The 20,182-nt window shown below is 45.3% G+C and overlaps 1 protein-coding gene and 1 long non-coding RNA gene across 2 annotated transcripts; one reads left to right on the top strand and one right to left on the bottom strand.

The window, feature by feature from the left end:
• Positions 1–401: 401 nt before the first annotated feature.
• LOC125534577 lies at positions 402–1,828 on the bottom strand. The gene is made up of 3 exons (XR_007294513.1): positions 1,653–1,828; positions 1,273–1,397; positions 402–1,146 (listed from the first exon to the last, which is right to left on the bottom strand). It is a non-coding gene; the product is annotated as an uncharacterized LOC125534577 (long non-coding RNA).
• Positions 1,829–17,438: 15,610 nt separating this feature from the next.
• Positions 17,439–19,931, top strand: LOC125540393 (AT-hook motif nuclear-localized protein 9-like). Its single transcript, XM_048704007.1, has 5 exons — positions 17,439–18,449; positions 18,867–18,934; positions 19,051–19,194; positions 19,278–19,433; positions 19,572–19,931. The coding sequence occupies exons 1-5, from the start codon at positions 17,843–17,845 to the stop codon at positions 19,809–19,811; spliced, it is 1,215 nt and encodes a 404-aa protein (XP_048559964.1). The 5' UTR covers positions 17,439–17,842; the 3' UTR covers positions 19,812–19,931.
• The last annotated feature ends 251 nt before the right edge of the window (positions 19,932–20,182 follow it).

Genomic DNA, 20,182 nt, shown 5'->3' with positions numbered 1-20,182 from the left:
AATCACATGCAAAGACCAAATCAGTTTTCAGATCACGTGGCAATCGGGCGGCCGCAAATCTGGGTGCCCCCGCACCTTCATGCTACAAATCTTCTCCCTAAATTTCAAGCACCATTATGCTAGCAATCCTCTCCCATTCAAGCGCCAATCACCTTATCAAGAAGCACCCCGGATCGTGGCAGGCCTCATAGGCAGTGGCGGAGCTTGACAGTAATCTCAGAGGGGGCCAAAGCGAAAATATAAACAACTAAGAGGGAAAAGAATTGATTTTTTTTCCAAATCTAAGCCATGCATAGTTTTTTTTTTTTTTTTTTTTTTTTTGGGGGGGGGGGGGGGGGGGGCATGGCCCCCTCAGAGTTGAACTAAGCTCCACCACTGCTCATAGGGAAGGGTGGGGCTTGGCGGCGAGACTCGTGCATACTGCTGATGGCTGCGGGTGGCGGTGACATGCGGTTAGGCCAGCATCAAAGGAGTGGGTCTCTATATTGGAGGTCCAAAGAGAAGCAGGAGGATGATAAAGACTCGGTGTCGATGGATGAAGATCGGACAGTCGACGAAAATGTGACTAACATAGGGGAAAAAAGTCATGTAAAAAATTCATTCCATACTGACGGGAAGGTCATCGGCGATGGAATCATGGCGATGTTTAGAGGGAAAGCTAGCGCCCTTACAACTCGACGGTGGGGTTTGCTTGTGCAGTATAAGTTATTAATTAGAGATTTCCTTAAGCATAATTCTAGTCTTCCAAATTTCAATATATGCGTCGAAAATTGTTTGTTAACAGAGTACAAACACAGATGCTTACATACACTTGTCTTTATGAACGCACGCACATACACCATACCCCTATGAGCATCTCCGAGGTAGGGCTGATGTTGAGATTGCATGGGCCCGGGGAAAAACTAGAACTTGAGGCCCGTTATTATAAACCCATACTTAGGCATTTCCAGATCTCACATCATTTTTTCCCACAATATGTAGCAATCTAAAAGATGCACATGCTTCTTATAGTAGGACCAAAACAATCACATAAGGCAACAATGCATACCTCGACCACCATCAACACATCTAGTGCCTCCTTATATATATTTTTCATGATAAGATTTTTTTTTTGCTTTTTGATGAAGCATTAGAACCTTGTGCACCCTATAGATAACAGAGGATAGTGAGATAAATTTCATTGACTATATGAGAAAAGTGTTAAATAGAAAAATTATTAAATTCAATATATTTCTTTTTCTTTTTCTTTTGCAGGTGAATTCAATATATTACTTGATATCATCCGCAGATCCATAATCATCATTTTATGTCCACTTTGATCCTCGAGATATAAGTTGAAGTTTCGTATAGGGAAGGAGCCATTTGAATGGTTTTGAGATCATTCTTTCTCAGCATCTCTACAAAACCACAAAATTGGTCATTGAGTTAAACACATGAGTTCATGTATAACACCATGGCTCCAAATTTTTACCACTAAGGGGCAAGGACCAAGAAATCATATAAATATAAAATCCATGCAATCCTACAGGATTCAATCAAAAAACAAGCGGAACGATCCATACCAGAACCTGACAGTGAGTCTACTGGCACTACGGCGATTGGGAAATGGCGTGGGCGTTGAAGACGGAAAAGAAAAACAAGACGTGGAGTACCTGGGAGGGCTTCGATTGTCAAGCCGTCCGTGCGTAGGGCGTGGTCCGTGTGTTTGTCTAGGAGCCCGGCGATTGCAAGGAAACAGAAAGACGTACAGTTTTTTCTTCCTCATCTCGTCGGCACTGCATCTCTGCCTCCTGGGCCATGGCCTGCCGTCTCCTGCATACTTGAAAGGGGGTGCTTCGATATTAGCGGACCCAGGGCGGTAGCCTGCCCCTCTCCGAGTTATTGAGTCGACACAACATTTTAAAATTAATGAGATTATGATAAACATTTTCGTAGATAAGGAAAACATTTTCTCTCACTGAACAAACATTGATTAATTGATGGTGTCCCGTTGGACAATGTGACGTTTCACTTTGCACTACAACTGCACCAAGCAGGCACGTGACCTTGGATCCTCTTCTGCATTGTATAATTGTGGCCCGTACCATCTAGTCCACTCAACCAAATGTACGTGCATATATTCTGTTTATTTATTCATGTATTTCCATTTTGTTAGGGCCACATTAAAAAGTAAAGGTTTCTTGTTTCTAAGGATCATTGTTTTGGATTAGGCAAACATTAATATGTCCATAAAAAATCTGTCAAATTTCGGTTCTTATTGCGAAATCAATTAATGCATCAAGAAGAGATAAAGAACCATACGCGTATCATAAATATGTTGTTTATAGTCGCCGCTGGACTACGGCATATGCAATCAATTTGGTCGATGATCTTTTTTTCTGGAATACAGTACAATCGAAGCCCTCATATACACGAGTATACACTCACCTCTATGAACACACGCATACCCTATCCTATGAGCATCTTCAAGAGGCTGATCCAACACATCATCTTGATGATTGACGAAGTCACCATAAGTGCTTTTGTAGTCAACGGAAACATATCGTCCCACTAAACGCATATCGTCGAAAGGCCTGAAATAAATCCAGAAAAATTTAATCGCCAATGTCAAGTTAAAACTTGAACTCTGATAGGCTGAGGATACTACTGCCCTTCTAATCATGCAAGCACAGATTGGATCACAATTTGATCGACCTATTACTAGAATTAGTGATGCATGAGGGCGCACTTGCGTCATGGGCGGCAGCTTGTGGTTTTCTTAACTTTTGATAAACTTGAATTTTCTGCATATTCAAATTAGAGATTAATAGGTGTATGCATCGCTTGATCCATAAGTCGAGGATGCTTCACTACTTTTTTCCGTTCGTAGGTTTAGGATTTTCGCGAGGGCAGGCACATACGTACAGCCCTCTCGCTGACGAGACGAAATCGGGTCAGTGGAGGGTTGGAGGGCCCCTACCACCGAGAAACCTCCGCGGCGCGAAAAGATCAACGGGAACGCAGGCCGGACCAGGAAAGCGAATTTGACCAGCTAGCAGCGCGAGGCGATCGGGTATACTCATCTTCTCGATGGATCGAATGATTGGGTCTCGTGCATGCTCCGTCCACCTCGATCTACATCTAGATTGGATATTTTCTTTGTGGCTCGCAGGCCGCAGCTCACACCAACGTCATGGTCATCTCATCCACATCCACTGGGTGGCCCGCGCGGCTGATTTTTAGATGCCGATAACCCTGCCATCGATACTGATTTCATAGCCTTTCCATCCACGATTCCCGTCCTTCCCAGTTGCAGCGCCGAGAGAACCTTTTCCTTTCTCTCTTTTGCGCGGAGACCATAGAGGGGACTCAAGAAGGAGACCACGCGCGCACGCATCATAACTGATGCTGGTATCTCTCAAAAAAATAAATTTAAGTTGGTTGCAAGCATGCATGCATGCATGGCACCCACCGTTAGATATTGCTACACCACAAGCGGTTACTGCACTTGCGATGTGGATTGATCAATTCGCAAGATACGCGCTCTCCTTCTAAAATATAAGGTGCATAGCTTTCTCAGAAGTCAAATATATGCATGTTTGACCAAAATTTTAGAAAAAATATTACTCCGTTCATCCCATAATATAAGAGCGTTTTTTACTCTACACTAGTATAAAAAGCGCTCTTATATTATGGGACGGAGGGAGTAATATCTACAATACTAAATTTGTATCACTCGATCCATTGAGAAAAGTATTTTATACCCCAGTTAGATGCACCCCCGCTACACCCATGATAAAAAACGTAGCAAAACAAATTAAAAAAACTGAAACTTTGTAGCTTCAGTTATGGCCAAATGACATCTAAGGAGCTTTGTACAAAAATAATTGTGCTCAAATCTGTGCAGCGTTTGAGCAAAATAAAATGGATGGTCCAAAAAGACTATTGTTGGAGGCATTTTGGAGTATCGATTTTGTTATTTTTGCCCAGACCTTCACGAATGTCATTTCGACTTGAAATTTTGCACGCAGTGAGAACATTCATCAATGTTCGTCACAAAAAAAAATCAGATATTTTTCAATTTTTTACTATTTTTTGATTTTACTGTTCATGCGGGAGCATATGAGCTCGGGATCAAAAGAGCACTTTCTTAGGTTGGTAGGCAACATAGGCCCCAGTTTGTAAGCTCTTGGGTTCTATCATTATGTTGTTTGATGAATGTTATTGTGCATCTGCATCTGAAAATTCATGCTTCCCAAAACTATTTCCGTTTGTAGTCTATACTATATATAGTGTTAAAAACCAATGCTTCCACTTTCAGAACTTAGGATAAATAAAAATTAATTGGCCAATCGCTCCGAGTTCCGATCCAACGGACATCAATGTTGTGAGAATAACTAATCGTGCCTAGGGATCCCGCTTAGTACTACATGGAAGTTGCATGATAGATTGTCAAAGTCAAGGCAACAAAAGTCGTCGAAGAAACTAGTCATGTTCAAACAAGTCAAAGAAGAATATAGACCTGGGGGGCTCAAAGCCAAGAGAAAGATGCCTATTAGGTAGGTATAATCATGTGGGCTAGTCCATCATGGACATGCACCACCGCCTCCTCCTTCCTAATCCGCCATGGACTGCCCGGGTGCCCCTGGTGATCTGGGTAAACGCTCACCTATCTCTCCAGGGATCGTCATCATTGAAAGGATTGAGATGGGCCCATAGGGGGTGAATAGGACCAACTACAAAATACATTTACTATTAGCAAGTTTAGGCTATGCCGGATATAAAGTCTGACCTGAAACAATGCTACGGTGAGATAAACAACCTATATTATTCTTGTGAAGTCAAATTACCAAAGTAAACCACAAGTAAATTAGCTATGGTTATTAGGGATAACCTAAGACCATGGAGACATAGATGTATATTGATGTTCACTTGGAGGGAAGTTAGTCACCATTAGAGGCGTCTGTGTTACCACGAAGTCACACCACCATGAAGGGGACTCCATCCCATACTTTGTTAATAGTTTTTGCACTGGTCTCTACAAATACATCAAAGATCTCGATATTGGACAACTAGATGGGAGGAACCAAACTAAGTATCCTCACATAATCTAATATTGGTTCCATCCCCCATTATCCACCTGGAGCCAAATTTGACTTCCTTGGCAGCCCACATGTCTCCTTTCTAGAATTGGGATGCGCCTATGTTAACACAACATAAGATATTGGGGGAAGAAGCAAGATATTTGTTATCTGTAACTTCTATTGTAATTTTGCCCCTCCCAGCCATGTAACTATTGACTCAGGACTTTAACAAACAAACATTGAGATCACGAAGGTTAGAGATACCTAGCCCCCCCCCTGGCTCATACACACAAGTTGCCAGTGAGCTAAATGAATCGTCCTATGACCCTCAAAGTAATTCCATAGTCAATTGGCCATTTGAGTATTGATTTGATCTAAAGCTCAGTTGGGGAACTTGAAGAAGGGGAGCAAGTATATGGCGATGCTAGCCAAAGAAGATTTAATTGAAATAATCCTACCCTTGCAGGAAAGGAGTTTGCCTCCACAGCCAACTATTCTTTTTAAGAATCTTGGCAATCAAACATTGAAGGTCCTCTTTGGACAACGTATCATGATGGAGTGGAACTCCAAGGTATTTAATATGGAAGGCTGCAATAACACATCCAATGATAGCAGCAAAAACTTTAGTCTCTTGGGCATCCATGTTAAGAGGGATATCACTCTTATCAATGTTAATTCTCATGTCTGGTACTTTCTCAAAGCAAGTAAGGACCCAATTTTGGTTGGTAGCTAACTCATAATCCTTATCAACAAACATTATAGTATCATCAATATGTTGCAAGTTGATGATACCACTAGGAAAAATGCGATGGCACAAACCCCTAACTAAATTGGAGCTACCATCTTTAGAAAACATTCTAGTCATCACATCTAAAACTAGATTAAACAACAAAGGGGAGAGAGGGTCTCCTTGTCTGGAACCTTTACTAATTAAGAAAAAAACATTGTCTACATTATTAACTTTCAAACCAACAGAATGGTCGTGGGTAATTATTGAGATCCAACTAAGCCACCTACAACTAAAGCCCCTAAGCTCATGCAATTCAGGAAAAAAAATCAAGGTTGACCTATCAAAGGCCTTATCATAGTCTAGTTTAAGAACTACCCCTTTGTCCTGAGATTACAGCAAAGAATCGATTACTTCATGACAAGTGACAACACTTTCTAGGATGCACCTCTCTTTGATAAAGGCTGGTTGATTTACTAGAAATTATCTTATCCATGATTAGAACTTTGGTGAAGGTCTTAAAAACGTAGTTAAGGAGACTTATTGGCCCACCTTTTCTATAGTGGTAGCCAATAGCTCTTTAGGTATCATGGCAATCATGGCGAAATCATTAGATATCTAGTGTTCTCTCACAAAAATCTTTGAACAAGGCCATTAAGTAAGACTTAACTAAATCCCTAAAGTGATGGTAGAAAAGGAAGGGAATCCCATTAGACCTGGCCCCATCAACATATGACTCAAAGACCTCTTAACCTCTTCTTCAAAAAAAGGAACATCAAGCATCCTATTCTCGTAATTAGTTAGGAGGTCAGTATCCTAGAAAAGCTCATTAGCTGATAAGAAACATATTCTACCTTCTTTACTACATAACTTTTTGTAGTAGTATAATGCTACATAAAGCATGTCGTTAGTTTTAGTAACAGGACCATCAGGGCCTTGGAGGGTATGAACCAGCATCTTACTCCTCCTATGGTTAGCTAGTGCATGGAAATAAGTAGTATTCTTATCACCCTCCTTGATATCCCTATCTCTAGATCTTTGTCTAACCTTAGTTTCTTCTTTTAACCAAATTTTGTTCATCTCTAACTTAATCCGTTTCATTCTATCCAACTCGTTGGGAGAGAGCGCAATAGTTTCAACTTTGATGTCAAGACTATCATACTCCAACATCATATCCTTCTTGAGGTTTCTAAGTTCAGCCTCTATGTTGGAACTCCAACCTTTAACGGCTTTTCTAAGATTCCTAAATTTACTTTTCCAGATGTTGATTAGAAGGTCTACCACTCACAGGTTTGTTCCAGGCATTGGTAACTACAGTTCTAAAGTCCTCTCTCAATAGCCACCATATTTCAAATTTATAACTGGAACTTTTTGGTAGATGACCCGAACGAGAATCCCAAAAGGTGTTGTGACCGCCCAATCTAGGCAAGGCATGTATGATAGCTAAAGGAAAGAGGGAGTCAAGTTCAAATACTCCTTGCAACAGCAAGAAAAAAATATCAAAGACAACACTCTAAAAATAATGGGAGTTTAGCTTGCTAGGAAATGCACCTCTCATATGTTGGAAATATGCCCTAGAGGCAATAATAAAATCATTATTATTATATTTCCTTGTTCATGATAATTGTACTTTATTCATGCTATAATTGTGTTATACGGAAATCGTAATACATGTGTGAATAATAGACACCAACATGTCCCTAGTAAGCCTCTAGTTGACTAGCTCGTTGATCAACAGATAGTCATGGTTTCCTGACTATGGACATTGGATGTCATTGATAACGAGATCACATCATTAGGAGAATGATGTGATGGGCAAGACCCAATCCTAAACATAGCATAAGATCGTATAGTTCGTTTGCTAGAGTTATCCAATGTCAAGTATCCTTTCCTTAGACCATGAGATCGTGTAACTCCCGGATACCGTAGGAGTGCTTTGGGTATACCAAACGTCACAACGTAACTGGGTGACTATAAAGTTATACTACGGGTATCTCCGAAAGTGACTGTTGGGTTGACACGGATCAAGACTGGGATTTGTCACTCCGTATGACGGAGAGGTATCATGGGCCCACTCGGTAATGCATCATCATAATGAGCTCAAAGTGACCAAGTGTCTGGTCACGGGATCATGCATTACGGTATGAGTAAAGTGACCTGCCGGTAACGAGATTGAACGAGGTATTAGGATACCGACGATCGAATCTCGGGCAAGTAGCATACCGATTGACAAAGGGAATTGTATATGGGGTTACGTGAATCCTCGACATCGTGGTTCATCCGATGAGATCATCGAGGAGCATGTGGGAGCCAACATGGGTATCCAGATCCCGCTGTTGGTTATTGACCGGACAGCCGTCTCGGTCATGTCTACATGTCTCCCGAACCCGTAGGGTCTACACACTTAAGGTTCGGTGACGCTAGGGTTGTAGGGATATGTATATGCAGTAACCTGAATGTTGTTCGAAGTCCTGGATGAGATCCCGGACGTCGCGAGGAGTTCCGGAATGGTCCGGAGGTAAAGAATTATATATAGGAAGTGCTATTTCGGGCATTGGGACAAGTTTCGGGGTCACCGGTATTGTACCGGGACCACCAGAAGGGTCCCGGGGGTCCGCCGGGTGGGGCCACCTGCCCCGGGGGGCCACATGGGCTGTAGGGGGTGCGCCTTGGCCTATATGGGCCAAGGGCACCAGCCCCAAGAGGCCCATGCGCCTAGGGTTCAAGAAGAGAAGAGTCCCAAAGGGGGAAGGCACCTCCTAGGTGCCTTGGGGAGGAGGGATTCCTCCCTTGGCCGGCGCCCCCCCTAGGCCCCCCTATATATAGTGGGGAGATGGAGGACTTCTCACCCCACGCCTTTGGTGCCTCCCTCTCCCTCTCCAACACCTCCTCCTCCTCCATAGAGCTTAGCGAAGCCCTGCCAGAGTACTGCAGCTCCATCACCACCACGCCGTCGTGCTGCTGCCGGAGCCATCTTCCTCAACCTCTCCTTCCCCCTTGCTGGATCAAGAAGGAGGAGACGTTACGCTGACCGTACGTGTGTTGAACGCGGAGGTGCCGTCCGTTCGGCGCTAGGATCTCCGGTGATTTGGATCACGTCGAGTACGCCTTCCTCATCCCCGTTCTTTGAAACGCTTCCGCGCGTGATCTACTAAGGTATGTAGATGCAATCCGATCACTCGTTGCTAGATGAACTCCTAGATGGATCTTGGTGAAACCGTAGGAAAATTTTTGTTTTCTGCAACGTTCCCCATCAGTGGCATCATGAGCTAGGTCTATGCGTAGTTCTCTTGCACGAGTAGAACACAATTTGTTGTGGGCGTTGATGTTGTCAACTTTCTTACCGCTACTAGTCTTATCTTGCTTCAACGGTATTGTGGGATGAAGCGGCCCGGACCAACCTTACACGTACGCTTACGTGAGACCGGTTCCACCGACTAACATGCACAAGTTGCATAAGGTGGCTGGCGGGTGTCTGTCTCTCACACTTTAGTTGGAGCAGATTCGATGAAAAGGGTCCTTATGAAGGGTAAATAGAAGTTGAAAAATCACGTTGTGGCTTTCACGTAGGTAAGAAAACGTTCTTGCTAGAACCCTACTTCAGCCACGTAAAACATGCAACAACAATTAGAGGACGTCTAACTTGTTTTTGCAGCAAGTGCTTTGTGATATGATATGACCAAAGTTGTGATGAATGATGAATGATATATATGTGATGTATGAGATGTTCATGCTATTGTAATAGGAATCACGACTTGCATGTCGATGAGTATGACAACCGGCAGGAGCCATTGGAGTTGTCTTTATTTTTGTATGACCTGCGTGTCATTGAGAAATGCCTTGTAAATTACTTTACTTTATTGCTAAACACGTTAGCCATATTAGTAGAAGTAATAGTTGGCGAGCAACTTCATGGAGACACGATGATGGAGATCATGGTGTCATGCCGGTGACAAGATGATCATGGAGCCCCAAGATGGAGATCAAAGGAGCTATGTGATATTGGCCATATCATGTCACTATTATTATTTGATTGCATGTGATGTTTATCATGTTTCTGCATCTTGTTTACTTAGAACGACAGTAGTAAATAAGATGATCCCTCATAATAATTTCAAGAAAGTGTTCCCCCTAACTGTGCACCATTGCGACAGTTCGTTGTTTCGAAGCACCACGTGATGATCGGGTGTTAGATTCCAACGTTCACATACAACGGGTGTAAGACAGATTTACACATGCAAACACTTAGGTCGACTTGACGAGCCTAGCATGTACAGACATGGCCTCGGAACACAGAAGACCGAAAGGTCGAGCATGAGTCGTATAGAAGATACGATCAACATGAAGATGTTCACCGATGTTGACTAGTCCGTCTCACGTGATGATCGGACACGGCCTAGTTAACTCGGATCATGTTATACTTAGATTACAGGAGGGATGTTTATCTAAGTGGGAGTTCATTGAATAATTTGATTAGATGAACTTAATTATCATGAACTTAGTCTAAAATTTTTACAATATGTCTTGTAGATCAAATGGCCAACGTAGTCCTCAACTTCAACGCATTCCTAGAGAAAACCAAGCTGAAAGATGATGGCAGCAACTACACGGACTGGGTCCGGAACCTGAGGATCATCCTCATAGCTGCCAAGAAAGATTATGTCCTACAAGCACCACTGGGTGACGCACCTGTTCTCCCTGCAGAACAAGACGTTATGAACACTTGGCAGGCACGTACCGATGACTACTCCCTCGTTCAGTGCGGCATGCTTTACAGCTTAGAGCCAGGGCTCCAAAAGCGTTTTGAGAGACACGGAGCATATGAGATGTTCGAAGAGCTGAAAATGGTTTTCCAAGCTCATGCCCGGGTCGAGAGATATCAAGTCTCCGACAAGTTCTTCAGCTGTAAGATGGAGGAAAACAGTTCTGTCAGTGAGCACATACTCACTATGTCTGGGTTGCATAACCGCTTGACTCAGCTGGGAGTTAATCTCCCGGATGACGCGGTCATTGACAGAATCCTTCAGTCGCTTCCACCGAGCTACAAGAGCTTTGTGATGAACTTCAATATGCAGGGGATGGAAAAGACCATTCCTGAGGTATTTGCAATGCTGAAATCAGCAGAGGTAGAAGTCAAAAAGGAACATCAAGTGTTGATGGTGAATAAAACCACTAAGTTCAAGAAGGGCAAGGGTAAGAAATCCTTCAAGAAGGACGGCAAGGGAGTTGCCGCGCCCGGCAAGCAAGCTGCCGGGAAGAATCCAAAGAATGGACCCAAGCCCAAGACTGAGTGCTTTTATTGCAAGGAAAGTGGTCACTGGAAGCGGAACTGCCCCAAATACTTAGCGGACAAGAAGGCCGGCAAAACGAAAGGTATATGTGATATACATGTAATTGATGTGTACCTTACCAGTACTCGTAGTAGCTCCTGGGTATTTGATACGGGTGCAGTTGCTCACATTTGTAACTCAAAGCAGGAGCTGCGGAATAAGCGGAGACTGGCGAAGGACGAGGTGACGATGCGCGTCGGGAATGGTTCCAAGGTCAACGTGATCGCCGTCGGCACGCTACCTCTACATTTACCTTCGGGGTTAGTTTTAAACCTTAATAATTGTTATTTAGTGCCAGCTTTGAGCATGAACATTGTATCAGGATCTCGTTTAATTCGAGATGGCTACTCATTTAAATCCGAGAATAATGGTTGTTCTATTTATATGAGAGATATGTTTTATGGTCATGCTCCGATGGTGAATGGTTTATTCTTAATGAATCTCAAGCGTAATGCTACACGTGTTCATAGTGTGAGTACCAAAAGATGTAAGATTGATAATGATAGTCCCACATACTTGTGGCACTGCCGCCTTGGTCACATAGGTGTCAAACGCATGAAGAAGCTCCATGCTGATGGACTTTTAGAGTCTCTTGATTACGAATCATTTGACACATGCGAACCATGCCTCATGGGTAAAATGACCAAGACTCCGTTCTCAGGAACAATGGAGCGAGCAACCAACTTATTGGAAATCATACATACTGATGTGTGCGGTCCAATGAGTGTTGAGGCTCGCGGTGGCTATCGTTATGTTCTCACCCTCACTGATGACTTGAGTAGATATGTGTATGTCTACTTAATGAAACACAAGTCTGAGACCTCTGAAAAGTTCAAGGAATTTCAGAGTGAGGTTGAGAATCAACGTGACAGGAAAATCAAGTTCCTGCGATCAGATCGTGGAGGAGAATACTTGAGTCACGAGTTTGGCACACACTTAAGAAAATGTGGAATAGTTTCACAACTCACGCCGCCTGGAACACCTCAGCGTAATGGTGTGTCCGAACGTTGTAATCGCACTCTATTAGATATGGTGCGATCTATGATGTCTCTTACCGATTTACCACTATCTTTTTGGGGCTATGCTTTAGAGACTACCGCATTCACTTTAAATAGGGCTCCATCGAAATCCGTTGAGACAACACCGTATGAATTATGGTTTGGGAAGAAACCTAAGCTGTCGTTTCTAAAAGTTTGGGGATGCGATGCTTATGTCAAGAAACTTCAACCTGAAAAGCTCGAATCCAAGTCGGAAAAATGCGTCTTCATAGGATACCCTAAAGAGACTATTGGGTATACCTTCTACCTCAGATCCGAAGGCAAGATCTTTGTTGCCAAGAATGGATCCTTTCTAGAGAAGGAGTTTCTCTCGAAAGAAGTAAGTGGGAGGAAAGTAGAACTTGATGAAGTATTACCTCTTGAACCGGAAAATGGCGCAACTCAAGAAAATGTTCCTGAGGTGCCTGCACCGACTAGAGAGGAAGTTAATGATGATGATCAAGATACTTCTGATCAAGCTCCTACTGAAATTCGTAGGTCCACAAGGACACGTTCCGCACCAGAGTGGTACGGCAACCCTGTCTTGGAAATCATATTGTTAGACAACGGTGAACCTTCGAACTATGAAGAAGCGATGGCGGGCCCGGATTCTGACAAATGGCTAGAAGCCATGAAATCCGAGATAGGATCCATGTATGAAAACGAAGTATGGACTTTGACTGACTTGCCCGTTGAGCGGCGAGCCATAGAAAATAAATGGATCTTTAAGAAGAAGACAGACGCGGATGGTAATGTGACCATCTATAAAGCTCGCCTTGTCGCTAAGGGTTATCGACAAGTTCAAGGGGTTGACTACGATGAGACTTTCTCACCGGTAGCGAAGCTGAAGTCCGTCCGAATCATGTTAGCAATTGCCGCATTCTATGATTATGAAATATGGCAAATGGACGTCAAAATAGCATTCCTTAATGGTTTCCTTAAGGAAGAATTGTATATGATGCAGCCGGAAGGTTTTGTCGATCCTAAGAATGCTAACAAGGTGTGCAAGCTCCAACGCTCGATTTATGGGCTGGTGCAAGCATCTCGGAGTTGGAACATTCGCTTTGATGAGATGATCAAAGCGTTTGGGTTTATGCAGACTTATGGAGAAGCCTGTGTTTACAAGAAAGTGAGTGGGAGCTCTGTAGCATTTCTCATATTATATGTAGATGACATACTTTTGATGGGAAATGATATAGAACTCTTGGACAGCATTAAGGCCTACTTGAATAAGAGTTTTTCAATGAAGGACCTTGGAGAAGCTGCTTATATATTAGGCATCAAGATCTATAGAGATAGATCGAGACGCCTCATAGGTCTTTCACAAAGCACATACCTTGATAAGATATTGAAGAATTTCAATATGGATCAGTCTAAGAAGGGGTTCTTACCTGTGTTACAAGGTGTGAAATTGAGCTCAGCTCAATGTCCGACCACGGCAGAAGATATAGAAGAGATGAGTGTCATCCCCTATGCCTCAGCCATATGTTCTATCATGTATGCCATGCTGTGTACCAGACCTGATGTAAACCTAGCCGTAAGTTTGGTAGGAAGGTACCAAAGTAATCCCGGCAAGGAACACTGGACAGCGGTCAAGAATATCCTGAAGTACCTGAAAAGGACTAAGGAAATGTTTCTCGTTTATGGAGGTGACGAAGAGCTCGTCGTAAAAGGTTACGTCGACGCTAGCTTCGACACAGATCTGGATGACTCCAAGTCACAAACCAGATACGTGTACATTTTGAATGGTGGGGCAGTAAGCTGGTGCAGTTGCAAGCAGAGCGTCGTGGCGGGATCTACATGTGAAGCAGAGTACATGGCAGCCTCGGAGGCAGCGCATGAAGCAATTTGGGTGAAGGAGTTCATCACCGACCTAGGAGTCATACCCAATGCGTCGGGGCCGATCAAGCTCTTCTGTGACAACACTGGAGCTATTGCACTTGCCAAGGAGCCCAGGTTTCACAAGAAGACAAGGCACATCAAGCGTCGCTTCAACTCCATTCGTGAAAATGTTCAAGATGGAGACATAGATATTTGTAAAGTACATACGGACCTGAATATAGCAGATCCGTTGACTAAACCTCTCCCTAGAGCAAAACATGATCAACACCAGAATTCCATGGGTGTTCGATTCATCACAATGTAACTAGACTATTGACTCTAGTGCAAGTGGGAGACTGTTGGAAATATGCCCTAGAGGCAATAATAAAAGCATTATTATTATATTTCCTTGTTCATGATAATTGTCCTTTATTCATGCTATAATTGTGTTATACGGAAATCGTAATACATGTGTGAATAATAGACACCAACATGTCCCTAGTAAGCCTCTAGTTGACTAGCTCGTTGATCAACAGATAGTCATGGTTTCCTGACTATGGACATTGGATGTCATTGATAAGAGATCACATCATTAGGAGAATGATGTGATGGACAAGACCCAATCCTAAACATAGCACAAGATCGTATAGTTCGTTTGCTAGAGTTTTCCAATGTCAAGTATCCTTTCCTTAGACCATGAGATCGTGTAACTCCCGGATACCGTAGGAGTGCTTTGGGTATACCAAACGTCACAACGTAACTGGGTGACTATAAAGGTATACTACGGGTATCTCCGAAAGTGACTATTGGGTTGACACGGATCAAGACTGGGATTTGTCACTCCATATGACGGAGAGGTATCACTGGGCCCACTCGGTAATGCATCATCATAATGAGCTCAAAGTGACCAAGTGTCTGGTCACGGGATCATGCATTACGGTACGGGTAAAGTGACTTGCCGGTAACGAGATTGAACGAGGTATTAGGATACCGCCGATCGAATCTCGGGCAAGTAGCATACCGATTGACAAAGGGAATTGTATATGGGGTTACGTGAATCCTCGACATCGTGGTTCATCCGATGAGATCATTGAGGAGCATGTGGGAGCCAACATGGGTATCCAGATCCCGCTGTTGGTTACTGACCGGAGAGCCGTCTCGGTCATGTCTACATGTCTCCCGAACCCGTAGGGTCTACACACTTAAGGTTCGGTGACGCTAGGGTTGTAGGGATATGTATATGCAGTAACCCGAATGTTGTTCGGAGTCCCGGATGAGATCCCGGACGTTGAGGAGTTCCGGAATGGTCCGGAGGTAAAGAATTATATATAGGAAGTGCTATTTCGGGCATCGGGACAAGTTTCGGGGTCACCGGTATTGTACCGGGACCACCGGAAGGGTCCCGGGGGTCCGCCGGGTGGGGCCACCTGCCCCGGGGGGGCACATGGGCTGTAGGGGGTGCGCCTTGGCCTATATGGGCCAAGGGCACCAGCCCCAAGAGGCCCATGCGCCTAGGGTTCAAGAAGGGAAGAGTCCCAAAGGGGGAAGGCACCTCCTAGGTGCCTTGGGGAGGAGGGATTTCTCCCTTGGCCGTCGCCCCCCCTAGGAGATTGGATCTCCTAGGGCCGGCGCCCCCCTAGGCCCCCCTATATATATAGTGGGGAGATGGAGGACTTCTCACCCCACGCCTTTGGTGCCTCCCTCTCCCTCTCCAACACCTCCTCCTCCTCCATAGAGCTTAGCGAAGCCCTGCCGGAGTACTGCAGCTCCATCACCACCACGCCGTCGTGCTGCTGCCGGAGCCATCTTCCTCAACCTCTCCTTCCCCCTTGCTGGATCAAGAAGGAGGAGACGTTACGCTGACCGTACGTGTGTTGAACGCGAAGGTGCCGTCCATTCGGCGCTAGGATCTCCGGTGATTTGGATCACGTCGAGTACGCCTTCCTCATCCCCGTTCTTTGAAACGCTTCCGCGCGTGATCTACTAAGGTATGTAGATGCAATCCGATCACTCATTGCTAGATGAACTCCTAGATGGATCTTGGTGAAACCGTAGGAAAATTTTTGTTTTCTGCAACGTTCCCCATCATCATAACCAATTAATTCAACAACATGTTCAATATCGCACGAAACAAATGTTCTATAATTCCCCGCTAGAAGTTTCATTTCGTTGGGACTTGAACGACTAGAAATTAGTGGTGTGAAAGAAGCTACTCCACCACCTTTGTTGTTATTGACCTAACACAAGGGGGAGATGATCTTTGATGGAACTCGCACCTTGCAATTCTCGATTATCTTGATGTATCATGAGTGTAAATTAGGGGCCCATATGCTTTTTTTTTAAAAAACAGCAAAAAAAAATGCTTGTATTGTTGCTTTTGCTTGGTCTAAACGGTTGTTTTGCTACTTACACCCATAAAGAAATTAACCGGTCAAACGCTACCAGTCTCGATCAAATGAACATTGATACTGCAAGAATAACTATCCTACCTATGAGATACTGCTTAGTCCTACATGGAATCTACATGGCAAACTGTCAAAGCCAAATCAAGTCACCGAAAGTCTAAGAAACTAGCCATGGTCAACAAATCAAAGAAGACGTACCTAAATAAAAGGGAAAAAGAAAGCTTCAAAACCCATGAGAAAGAAGCCCATTAGGTGGATGGTCATGCGGGCCCAAGAGTAAGAGGACCATGCAACACCACCTCGGCACCTCCTCCTTCCAAATCCACCATGGAGGCATGGACGCAACAAGGGGGAGGGGGAGGGGTGTTAGCGCGATCATTCTCTATAAGAGTTCATCACCATCTAATCGTCAATGACTGATTGTGATTTAGAATGACAAGGTGATACTAGATTCATGTTCGAAAATCTGGTTGATCACATGGCATAGCATGCATGTGTGGCCGTCTAGTCTTCGGAGCGGTTCTCCTCTACCTTGATTTATGTTTAGTCCCATGCCTTTGAACACTTAAGACACTCCCTCAGTAAAAAAATATAAGAGCGTTTAGGTAAGTTAGACTTTGTAAACATTCCAGTATGTATATTCTTTATTATTATTTTGTAATTGTGCGAAACAAGGCGGTGCGATCGACGAAGGGGAGCGTCGCCTTCCGGCGCACTGTTACTTGTGACAGAAAGTACAAGGGCGAAAAATATCTTCTCGAGGAGCACAGAGCAAGTTGCTTGGCAGATGACAGGCGGGGCCGGGGCTATTCCACGGACTACTGTAGAATGGGGGCTGGGATGGAGCGGGCGGGTAGCGACATGCCACCCCACCCCACCCCGCGCTAGGCCAGCGGATGGATGGATGGATGGATGGATGATGCCGCGCGCCCGACGAAAGCTATGGCGGCAACGGGCGGCCTTTTCGTTGGGCGAAAGGAACGGAACCGAAATCTTATCGGTACCGCCGGGACGGGTGTGTCGCCTCGTCTCGCCTATCTATCTGTCTGTGTGGGGCGGGGGCGCGGTGGCCGCCGTTCCATCCATCCATCCATCCATCCATCGGTGATGGATCCATCGGTGGTGCTGTGCCCATCCTCCATCCTGGCTGACAAACACATCCAAGCGGCTACTTGCCCGCTTGCGCGTGCATGTAGGCCAACCGCGTCATCTTATCTCCCTCCCATCATTGCCTCCTCCTCCTCCTCCTGATCTATCCAGCTGCTCGTCCGGTGGCGCATCCCATCTCCTCCTCATCCCTTCTTTCTCCGGTGGTGCCGGCGCCGCCTGTCCGCGCCGGAGGAGGAGCCAGGGAGCTTCGCTTGGCGCTCGGCGGGAGGTGGTCGATCGTGTTCGTGCATGATCAGGGCGAGGGCAGCTGGCTGCGCTTTTGGAGGAGGAAGAAAGCAGTGATCCATGCATGGATGGCAAAGACCTCATCTCACCGTCCGACCTGCCGCCATTCTATGGCCAGCAGCAGCAGCAGCAGCAGCACCTCCGCATGCTCGGCGGCACCGGCGGCGGCGGGGGGCAGCATAGCCCCTCCTCGCTCGCCGGGATGCACTCCGTCATCCGCCCCATGCCCAACATGAGCATGAGCCCCACCGCCATCCTCCAGTCCATCGGCGGCGGCGCCTCCTCCCTCGCCGGCATGCAGTTCAACATGGACAACACCACGTCCCCTTCCTCCATGTTGCAGCACGCCGGCAACATGGGCGGCTCTGTTTCTGGCTCGGGCACGACGATGCCGGTGGCCAGCCCGCCGCCGGAGCCCGTCAAGCGGAAGCGGGGCAGGCCGCGCAAGTACGGGCCCGACGGCGCCATGAAGCACCACATGTCCTCGTCTTCCTCGTCGGCGCATCATCAGCAGCAGCAACATCAGATGATGGGCGCGCCTCAGCAGAGGATGGGGTCGATGGCCGGGCAGGGCATGGCGGGCGGGCTCGACGACGCGGCCCAGAAGAAGAAGCGCGGCCGACCGCCAGGCACCGGGAAGAAGCTCTCCTCACCCAGCAGTAAACCCTCCGGTCAGTACATATATACACCCAATTCTGAATTTTATTGATTTCTTGTAAAGTCTGAATTTTATATATGCACTGTCCTACTTAAGGTGATTAATTCAGATTTCTATCAAATTCCAATCTACTGCCTGCCAATTGTCAACAGAACATCTGTACTGTGCAGTACCTGCTGTAGCAAAGGAATGTTAATTTTTGATGATTTTAACAGTGTCATTAGCTCAATTTGCTTATCAGTTGCTGCCATCTTAGAAATCATTTGTTTTAGAATGCTGCTAGTTTTTATGCAAAGTTTTTCTGACACTCTGAAGTCTGATTTGGGCTGGAGACATAGCAAAAAAAACCTTCAACTGTCACAGCATAGTCTGCAGTTCACTGAAACCACAACGAATAAAATTAATTGCTGAAAGTTGTTATTTTGTCCAGGCAATGCGTTCCCTGGTTCAGCTGGAACGAGCTTTACTCCCCACATCATCACAGCATCTCCTTCAGAGGTATGCACGCAATGCAAAACTGAGACAATGCCACCTAAATTCTTCTATTCTATTCCTCGGTTACCCTGCTGCACCTGATGAACTGACAGACAGAATCATATCAATTGCCTTGACAGGACGTCGCAGGGAAGATCTCGGCATTCGCGAGCCAGTCACCGAGGGCGGTGTGCGTGCTCTCAGCGATGGGGTCCGTCTCCAGGGCCGTCCTGCGCCACCCGGCAGATCATCCTCCTTCCTACAATAACCCTGCCATTTACGAGGTAAGCGACCATCCTATATGCATATCAAAGGAGTGATGCACCTGAGACTTATAAGTAACCCTGCATGATGTGAATGTTTGTAGGGATTGTATGAAATCCTGAGTTTATCCGGCTCTTACAATCTGAACGAGGGCCAGCAAAATCAAACCGACGGGATCAGCGTCACGCTCTGCAGCCCGGAGAGGCATGTCATTGGAGGTGTCCTGGGTGGAGCATTGGTGGCTGCCAGTACTGTGCAGGTAACAGCAATCTACCAGATCAGCCTCATCTGCTAAGATTCAGACATGAAACCAAGCTCCTGCATCCAGATCAACCTCATTTGCTAAGATTCGGACATACAACATAAAAAGTTTCTAATCCTGTTTGGCATTGTGCAGGTGGTGCTAGGGACTTTTGTGCAAGGAGGATCCAAATCAAAGTCCAAGAAAGTCGCGAAACCACCGGCTTTCGGTCCCGACTCGCTCTCCGGCGCTGGGCCAGATGTGGTGTCGCCCAGCTCAGGGCATAACCAAAACCTAACGTCGCCGCCCTCCATTGTATCGACGGGAGGGTGGCCTAGCTCTGGGATATTTGACACGCGAAGTTCCAACATTGATATCAACTCTTCTAGAGGATAGCTCATATTTGTCGACACTTCCATCTCTTGAGAGATTTTTCTGTTCCCAAAAAGAATACCAAATGTATACTTTGGAATAGCCCATTCGGTTTTTGAGATCATTCTTATAGATTACTCTCCAGGCTGTGTTTTGTTGCATCGATATAATTTTGTTTATATTTCAGCGAAATGTTATTTTCCTTTCACCGTGTAGAAAACAGAGTAGCATACAACAGACTGGAGTTACTCTTGATAGAGCAAGTGTACATACACATACAGTAGCAGAAAGAACAGATGACACATACACATGACACGCCGACGCATGATCTTCCCTGGAGATATACCTCAAACCTCCAACAGCTTCTTGATGTCATTCTGCGGAAACAACATTCG

This window comes from Triticum urartu, chromosome 2, assembly GCF_003073215.2.
Source record: "Triticum urartu cultivar G1812 chromosome 2, Tu2.1, whole genome shotgun sequence".
Lineage (NCBI taxonomy): Eukaryota > Viridiplantae > Streptophyta > Magnoliopsida > Poales > Poaceae > Triticum > Triticum urartu.
This window is presented reverse-complemented; position numbering and strand designations above follow the sequence as displayed.

Bases quoted from the DNA above. Each gene is read 5' to 3' on its own strand.
- LOC125540393 (XM_048704007.1), top strand. From the start codon at position 17,843: ATGGATGGCAAAGACCTCATCTCACCGTCCGACCTGCCGCCATTCTAT. The intron at 18,450-18,866 runs GTCAGTACATAT...TATTTTGTCCAG, and splicing joins ACCCAGCAGTAAACCCTCCG to GCAATGCGTTCCCTGGTTCA. The intron at 18,935-19,050 runs GTATGCACGCAA...TTGCCTTGACAG, and splicing joins TCACAGCATCTCCTTCAGAG to GACGTCGCAGGGAAGATCTC.